This window comes from Elephantulus edwardii, unplaced genomic scaffold, assembly GCF_000299155.1.
Source record: "Elephantulus edwardii isolate Elephantulus edwardi_28Jun2011 unplaced genomic scaffold, EleEdw1.0 scaffold00450, whole genome shotgun sequence".
NCBI classification, from domain to species: domain Eukaryota; kingdom Metazoa; phylum Chordata; class Mammalia; order Macroscelidea; family Macroscelididae; genus Elephantulus; species Elephantulus edwardii.
Window position 1 is genome coordinate 910,411 of NW_006400200.1, and position 9,730 is coordinate 920,140.

The following is a 9,730-nucleotide window of genomic DNA, read 5'->3' on the forward strand; positions in this document are numbered from 1 at the left end:
ACTGTTGGTGGGAGTGTAAAATGGTGCAACCACTGTGGAAAGCATTGTGGCGCTTTCTCAAAAAGTTGCAAATAAACATACCATTTGACCCAGCAATTCCACTACTGAGAATATACCCTTTTCAATCTTTATATAAGAAGATTGCTAGACGTTTTCTCTCCTGGAAAAACCAGGCAGTTTGAACCGTCTGTAGATTAGTAATGAAGTGTTTAACCGTTGAGCTATGAAGGCTCTTTTGGAAGATTATTGTTATTATATGCAAGTCATACATACCAAGGCTCTTTTGCAATTTTATTGTTGTTTTTATATATGTCATCAAGTCAAATATGACTCATATTAACCCTTCACTTATTCTGTCCCATACTCACATCTATCATATATTTGACCGTGTTATTACAGTCACTGTACCAATCCCTCTCACTGAGTCTGTCTTCCTCTATCTTTGACCCTGAACTTTCTAAGTGTAATTTTATGTTTTTGTTAGATGTCTTGATGTAAAGTACAATTCATAGTGACTTATGAACAGAACTGAACTTTATCCTATCCTGTGTCATCCTTATTATCTCTGACATACCTCAGTCCGCTGCTGACGTTACTCTGTCAATCTCTATTTTTGAGAGTCTTCCTTTCTTCACTAACCTTCCATCTTTCCAAGCATGATGTCCCTTTCCAGAGATTTACCTCTTCTAGGAACATGTCCAAAGTATGAAAGACATGATGTTTTATCATTTTTTGCCTTCAAGGAGTGCTCTAGCTGTACTTTCTTCAAGATACCGATTTGTTCTTTTGCCAGTCCATTCAGTTCTCTTCTCCAATACCACAGCTCAAAGCTCAATTCTTTTGTCATCCTTATTTATTATCCAGCTCTTAGATGCATAGCAAATGATTAAAAAATGGCCTAAATCAAGCACAACTCAGTCTTCAAGATGACATCATTGCTCCTCAAAAACTTAGAAAAATCTTGGCTCTTTTAACATGAGAAACTATGAGCTTTTTTTCCCATCTCCAGCTCTTTTCATATTCCTTTATAATGCATTGTTTTGCCTTCTTGTACTGCTCTTTGAAGTCTTGTGTTCAACTCTTTTGTACTGGCAAAGAGGAAGATAGTCCAGTTTCCTCCACTCTGATTTGTTGGCTGGTCCTTTAAGGAGTCCCCTAGCAGTGAGGAAGGAGGTTGAGTCAATTCTCTCCCAACTGTAGGGCCTTGGCCTTGAAACTGACATGGGACACTGAGGAAGGTGGCTGACTTGCCTTCCTCCTGGTTTTGGTTCCTGGATTTTGCCACCCTCAGGTCTTATGCTAAATGTAAACACTAGCACTAGCACCAAATATCCAGCTGAGCTCCAGTCTAAGCCATAAAACATCATTCAGGACCCTGCTGCATCACTATGGGTCTTAACTGGGGACAGAGATGGCTGTCCTGCGCATGATATTCATATGCCCAATTGTCTTTACACCCATCTGTCAGGTCTTTCTTTTAGGGGAATGATTTCTATTGAGTGGCTAGAGATAAAGAATTACACTGTCAATCCAAAAGTATGCAAAATTAATCTGCCACCTGCTGTACTTGAGAACTCCCTTGCCGTATACAGCCTCCAAAAAGCTATGAGTTGGTCTTGATTCAACAGTACACAAAAAAGCAGCAATTACTTTATAACTTCAGTGTGAGTATGCTTGCCTGTTTGCCATTTATACTTATTAGTGGAGCACATGTCAGTCAGTTTGCTGTGTTGGGATAACTTATGGATTGCTATGATGCTGGAAGCTATGCCAGCAGTATTTTAAATGACAGAAGAGTCACCAATGGTGGACAAGTCTCAGCAAAGCTCCTGGATTAAGACAAAGAAATAGAATTGACCCTCTATTTCTGAAATAACAGGCTCCTGAAAACCCTTTGAACAATAGAGGAATATGAGCAGCAATAGTATTAGAAGTAAACATAGACTAGAAGTGACTCAAAATTAAGAGAAATAGCTGCAAGCATCCTTTAGTAATTAGAATGTTTAATGTACAAAGTATAAATGTAGGAAAAATGTGAGATGTAAAAAAATGAATTGGAATACAAGTAGATCAACACTCTGGCATCAGTGGACTGAAATAGACTGGCATGGGTGACTTTAAATCAGACAATCATATGATCTATTATGCCATGAATTAAAAACTGAGGAAGAATGGTGGTGTGTTCATAGTTAAAAAGTAAATTTCCAGATCTATCCTAAAATACAATGTTATTAGAGATAGGATACTATTCATATGTATAAAAGTCTATTAATATGACTACTGTTCAAATATATGAACCAACAACCTAAACAAAAATGGAGGAAATTGAGAATTTCTATGGACTTTTGCAAACTGAAATTGACTGAATATGCGATTAAGATGCATTATAATCATTGATGACTGAAATACAAAAATTGGAAACAACTAAGAAAGAATGATAGCCAGAAAGTATTGTTGTGATGACAGAAATGTGGCTAGGGTGAGCACAATTGAATTTTATGTGTTCAGTAATTTATTAATTGCAACTTTTTTAAAAGCACAAAAGGTGATTTTACACATAGACTTCACATGATGGACTGCATGGGAATCAGATTAACTCCCTCTATGGAAAGAATCTTCGGAGAATTTCAATATAAGCAGTCAAAATTAGGCCAGATTACTCGTGTGAAAATTCACATTTAACTTGAAATTTAAATTTTAACCAAAATATGACCTTAAGTCTATCTCATCTGAATTTAAAAATTATCTTAAGAACAGGTTTGAAGTATTTAACACTAATAATTGAAGATCAGAGGATTTATGGGATGAACTGATGAGAGAAAAGAACAAAAAGACTTTACAAAAATAGAGAAGAAAAAACCAACCAAAATCAAAACAAAATGGATGTCAGAGAGACTCTGGAAGTTCTAGTGCAATGTCTAGAGACCTAATTATTTTATAGCATTACTTAAATCATCCAAAATAATAAATCTGTTTAACACAATATAGTCATTTGAGAAAGAAAACTTAGAAACCACTCTTCTTGGCACTATTTTGCTGTTGTTTGTTGTTGTTGTTTTGTAACTTCAAGTCAGAATCAACTCATAGCATAGGTAGGGAGAGAGCGAGAGAGAGAGAGATGATGGAAATAAAGATATATACAGAAAGACACATTACTTGGACTTATAAAGTGGAAAACATTTAAATGAGTGGCTTAACAAAAAAATAAACATAAGCATTATAATAACTAAGCTTTCTACCCTGGAAATAAATGTTATCATTAAAATAGTAAACATTACAGAAATAGTCTGGTGGAGTAAACTTTAGTTAGGAAACTTTCTTAGTGCATTTTAGTAAAGTAGAATAGTTGGAATAATAGAACTGTCACATTTCATAACCTATTAAGTGTGAGTTATCTAAAAAAAGTCATCTCTTTTTAAAATATTTCCATATATTCTCAGTATACAAATACATGAACATATTATTAATATTATTGTTGTTGTTTTTGATTGCCTTCGAGTCAAGCATGACTCGTAGTGACCTTATGAACAAAAGGCCTAAATCTTTTCTATAGTTTTCATAGTTTCCAGAGACATGTTGTTTAGGCAGTGGATGTCTCTCCTGCTTCCAAATTATTCTTATTATAAATAATTATTTTCTAAAATATATGATAAATAAGAAGGAAAGAAAAGATATAAAAGTTTGTAGAGTGAGCTAGTGATAATACTTCCCTCATTCTTGTGCCTTTCAATGGTTTCTACATTGAAGACTTCAACAGATCTAATTAATCCAAAATATTACTAACCAAAGATTAAATATGAGGATATTTTTCACCAAGCTGCTATGGTCATTGAAGCTGTCACTTATTAAAACAATAAAAGATCAAAAGAATACACAGAACGACTGTATAATGTTTGTTGCATTAACCTACTTAACAACAGTTATTTTACTCACCATTTTATTATAAAACAAAAATTTTCACTTATACATTGGATAAGGACTCATTAGATGCTCAATATCTAAATCATTTATACCAAAGATTTCTAAATTTAATAATCTTATCACTGTTGTTGTTATGTGCCGTCGAGTCACTTGCGACTCATAGTGACCCTATGTACAACTTCCCTAAACTCTGCTCTGTCCTGTGCCGGTCACCATCGTGATTATCACACTCACTGAATCAATCCACCTCATACAGAGCCTTCCCCTCCTGCGCTGTCCCTCCACCCTCCCAAACATGATGTCCCTCTCCAAGGACTGGTCCCTCCTTATAACATGTCCAAAGCATGTTAGATGGAGCCTCAGAATCCTTGCCTCCAAGGAGCCTCCCGGTTTAACCCTTCCAGGATGAATCTGTTTTCCTAGCAGTCCATGGTACCCTCAATACTCTTCTTCAGCACCAAAGCTCAAAGGCATCAATTCTCCTTCTATCCTCCTCAGTCATTGTCCAACTCTCTGATGCATAATAAATGATCGCAAAGACCATGGCCTGTATCAGACGCACCTTAGTCTCCAGAGAGACACCAATGCTCTTCAATACTTTGGAGAGGTCCCTAACAGCAGACTTTCCCATGGCAATATGTCTTTTAATTTCCTGGCTACTGGTGCTGAGTGTTGACTGTGGAGCTAAGCAAACTAAAGCTGTGAACAATCTCAATCTCTTCACCATCCATCCTGTGCTGCCAACTGGCCCAGTGGTGAGAATCTTTGTCTTCTTGACATTGAGCCTCAATCCATATTGGAGGCTGCAGTCCTTGACCCTCTGCAGTAAGAGCTTCAGGTCCTCCTCCGTTTCAGCAAGCAAGGTTGTGTCATCTGCATATTGCAGATTGTTGATAGATCTTCCACCAATCTTGATCCTACTCATTCTTAATCACTTTTTATGTTGTTTCTTAAGCCATAGCAGACTTTTTGGACAGGCAAAAAATGAATAGTAATACCGGATTCAAAGCAAAATTTAGAAGTAACAAGCAAGCCTTTTTCTGACTATATTTTATTGATATAATTTTTATAAATTATTCTTCTTAGTCTTTGCAGATATAGCAGGAGATGTTCAACAAAAAACTAGCTTTCCCAGGAACAACAAAGTATTTTTTAATAACAATTTACAGTTTATAAAGCTCTTTCATATGCATAATCTCATTTTCTCTTTATAATAATTTCATGCAGTTGTCAGGACAACAATTATTAGACTGCATTTATAGATGGGAAATAGTATATCTGAGAAGTTAAAGGAACACCTCAAAGTCATATATTTAATAAATGTAAATGATAAAATCATAGATCTACTAAATAGAAATTGCTGCTGTATTCTTTCAGCAACTAAATAGAAACTTTCTCAACATACCATCATTTTCCTTACTTATCTTAGTATATCCAAAAATATAAAAATTATCACAACAATAAAAAGAAAATATATATTCAGATTATTTTGGATTATAGGTATCAAATTTACTCTTTATATTTTCATTATATAACCGTGATGGCAAAATGATTAAGCTGTCTTCCTGCTAACTGAAAGATAGGTGGTACAACCCACCAGGGCCTCTAAAAGAGAAAAGACCTAGAAATCTACTTCTATCAACATTACAGCCTAGTAGCTCAGTTAACCAGTTCTAGTTAGTCAGGTAATGTTGCTATAAGTTTTGACAGATTTAACAGGATATGACAATGCTTTTCATAAACCATGGTTAAGAGTTCTTGTGTTCTAATCTCTGTGTCCCTTTCAACACTTTTTTATGTCTTCTTAAGCAGATACTTTCCTTTGTTTTACATGCACTCACTATGACTTAGACCAGCTTTACTGTACCTGAAAATAACAATATTGTTATTGTCATTATTGTTGATAATGTGTCCATTTTGTTTAGTCATTTAATGAAACAAAGAGCCAGCCACAATCTCTAACTCTTAGAACCATGCTGGTTTTATGTTTTTGTCACCTGACACTTGGGGAGGGAGCTGTGGTGGTCTAGTGTTAAGGAGTTCTACTGCCAAATCAAAGGGAAATGGTCTGAATGAAATGAATAACTGTCTCATTTATATTTATCCTTTTAAAAAATTTCTCATTTATAAATATGGGCTAATAAATGATGTTTTTCATAACAAGGATACATAACCAATACTGAGTAGTTTTGCGTATTAATTCTCAATAGGATGTTATCACCGCTGTGATACATCCTATAAACTCTAGAAAGAGAAAGTTATCAACCTTATCTTATGTAACGTATTTTATTTTTTGGAAAGGAGTGAGAGTGGTGCTTATGATTTGAGCAACAATTTTTGGAAGTATTTTAGGAAATACAAAATATTGAAATTCTGAGACAAGATTTTCTTTTTTTCAAGTTTTAATAAAAAAATTATTTCTTCAACAGTTACATTCTTAAGTGAAATTGGTGCTAGAGTTTTCTTAACTGCTAACTACTGCAGTACAGCTTAACTTCTACTTTTATGCAAACTAAAAGTAAAGCCATTTAAGTCAGTGCTTTTTGCATCACAAGCACAAATGGCAACATAATAGAAATCATACATGTGAACTTATTAAAAGGTGTTAACAATGGTATAGAATAAAGTTTTTTAATTTCATGCTGAGTACTGTTTTCACTGTATCCCAAAGATTTTGACCAGTTTTTAATTTTTCTTCAATTCATTAGTTTTTTAGTATTCCCATTACTTTGTGTCCTGAAAATGATTTCTTTATTCTGGAGAATGGTCAGTGCACAGTGGGATAGAACATATATTAAGGAACTGTTATCTGGTTATGGTCTATATATGAGTTAGTTCTACCTGGTTAATTGTTAGTCTATAGCATTTGAATCCTTTATTCTGCAAGTATTTGCTTTATAAATTTCAGGGCTCTGATGTCAGGTATATAGATTTTTATAACACTATGTTTTCTGGGTAGATTTGTTCTTTGTCATATAATGCTCTTTGTTTTGATGAATTTTTACCTCAAGTCTCCTTATAAGATACTTATATTGTAAAAATATTAATGTTAATACTAATTCGATTACTGTGGGGGGAGGTTTGTATTATTCCATATGCCCACAATTGATTTTTTGCCCTTTTACTATGTTCCTCAGGGTATGCCATATTTTTCATCCATTTTTATCACTTATCCAAGAATTTTACTATTATTATATTTGTATGTGAGGTTGATTGCTTCTTTGTTCCCTTTTACTTCAACCATGTAGATTGAAAAGAAAAAAAGAAGATTTTCCCTTTTATTGTTGTTTTTTTGTATTATGAGTCATTTTTTCTTTATTTTGGTTAGCAGATCTATTTACTTTCTTTGTGGGTATCCTAAGATTTTTTATTTATTTACATTTTTTATTATTATTAATTTTAATGAACATTTACAGAGAATTTGGATTTCCATTCATTCATTGTTGTACTTTTCTCCCTGGCCCCCCGCCCTCTCGCCCCGGCCAGTTCACTCTTCTCTTTGAAAAGCAAAAGATAAATTCCTTCATTGGTACACAATCCTTCCCGCTCTCCCCCACCCCCACCCCGAGTATACTCCACTCTGCAACCTTCATTCCAGACTCTTATGGTAATCATAATACCCTAAAATATATTGCTTTTAAACTGTTCTCTACATCATCCATTTCAATGCAGTATACATAATTTATCTAGTTTTTCTCATTCTTACCCCAACCCTGATGTCAGTCCCATTCTACAGCAGTGGGACTATGCAGTGTTTGTCCTTTTGTGACTGAGATATTTCACTCAGCATAATGTCCTTGAGGGTTACCCAATAGAAAAGTGAGAACAGGATATGAGCACACACTTCTCCAAAGAAGACATTCAGATGGCCAACAAGCACATGAAGAAATGTTCAAAATCCCTAGCTCTAAGAGAGATGCAAATTAAAAAAAACTATGAAATATCATCTCACCCCAGTAAGACTAGCAAAATTTAACAGAACAGGAAGCAACAAATGCTGGTGAGGTTTTGGAGAGACTGGAACTCTTATTCACTGTTGGTGGAAATGTAAAATGGTATCCTAACTTTTATAAACTTAATGTCCCACATTTAAAACATTTAAAAGTGCTATTTTTTTAAAAACTACCTTTAACTTCTTCACTGTGTAAAAATTCTGTATTAAACTAATCACATTTATTTTTATTTCTTATTTCATCTTTGTATCCTATAATTCCTATTATTTACTTTTTTTACAATATGTATTCAAGTTGCTATGCGATATCACTATCCTTGGTTCCTGACTCCTATTAGTTTCCTTTCTGGAGGACTCTTATTAATATTTTTAATAGGTCAGGTCTGCTAGTTGAAAATTCCTTTAAATACTATTTATCTGGGAATATCTTAATTCCACCCTCAATTTTGAATGACAATTTTTCTGGGTACATTATCTTTGGCTAATAGTTTAGTTCTTTCAAGATTCTGTATATGTCACTCCATTGCCTTCTTGCCTGCATCATTTTAGAGGAGAAATCAGCACTTAATCTTAAAGAGATACCCTTGTATTTGATATTTTCCTTTTTTTTTTTTTTTTGGAGCTGCTCTAAAAATTCTTTATCTTTGGTTTTGGAAAGCTTAATTATAATATGTCTTGGTGTTTTTCTCTTATGGTTGAACAAAGATGGGGTTCATTGAGCTTTTTCAATTAAAATCATGTCTTTCATAATATCTGGAAAGTTTTCTGCCATTATTTCTTCACATTTTTTTTTCTGGACTTTGTCTCATTCCTTCTGGCATTTTCATTATGCACATATAGTTTCTCTTGATGGTGTCCTGCAAAACCATTATCTCCTGTTTGGTTTTCTTTGTTTTTTCCACATGTTCTTCAAAACATGTAACCTCAATTTTTCCTTCTATTTCACTAATTCTTTCTTCCATTGCCTTGAGTCCACTTTCATCTTTTTTTCTTTAGTATTATTTATTTCTGCTATTTTATCATAAAGCTCTGAAATTTTGGGTTTTTTTAATGTAAGATTTCTACCTCTTTAAGGAATTTTTCATTTTGTTCTTGTATTATTTTCCTGAATTCTTCTCAAATTTTTTCCTGTGTTTTCCTTTATTTTGTTGAGAAAACTGAGTAATTGTTTTATGACATCTTTGTCAGGAGGAATTTCATGGTGACATATGCCTGATATACTAGACTTTTTTTTCAGTGGAGAATTAAGAAAAGACACCCACTGTCCTGATGATTCCAATACCTTTATATCATTTACAGTTCCTTCTAGAAGTTTCTTTTCCTCTTTCTGTTCATCAGAGTTAAGTGAAGTGAGCGAGCTCTGAGACAATCCCAAATCTCCACAGCTGCTAGGTGAAGGTCCAGAGCCTAGAGTGCAGCTTGATGGCTTCACTTGATCTCTGCTGCCCCGTAATGATGAAGACTTGGAGAAACTGGATGGCTGGATCACAGTGGAGGATCTCTGGTTACCCTTATCCCACCCACATCTTCTAATAGCTGAAGCCTGCTGCTGAGTTTGCTTTCAGGCCCTGTCTGCACTTCTGGCATAGGGATGCTCATTCCAGCACCAATATCCAAAGCAGCACCAGCCTTGAAGAAAGAACTGACAAATAGACATGGAGACGGTTCACCCTTGAGCTATCTTCACTCTGCATGAACAACAAAGTCTCCAGCAACTAAAGGTGCACAAGCTGGCTGGTGTCCATCAGCCTTCCACACTAGAGATAGGCTAAGAGACTAGATTTTAGAGAGTATTTATTTAGAACAATAAGCCAAAAAATTTAAACTGATAATTGCAAATTGATTTCAAATTTCTAA

The 9,730-nt window shown here is 34.5% G+C and overlaps 1 protein-coding gene across 1 annotated transcript in view; it reads right to left on the minus strand.

The window, feature by feature from the left end:
* The window catches only part of LOC102863904 (nucleoporin-like protein 2-like), a 23,507-nt gene extending 13,977 nt beyond the window's left edge, over positions 1 to 9,530 (minus strand). Inside the window, exons 1-2 of the mRNA XM_006902786.1 lie at positions 9,452 to 9,530; positions 9,051 to 9,409 (exon numbers count right to left, since the gene is read on the minus strand). Of these exons, the coding sequence (XP_006902848.1) occupies positions 9,051 to 9,409; positions 9,452 to 9,530 (438 nt within the window). The remainder of the gene's footprint in view (positions 1 to 9,050; positions 9,410 to 9,451) is intronic.
* Between the last annotated feature and the right edge of the window lie 200 nt (positions 9,531 to 9,730).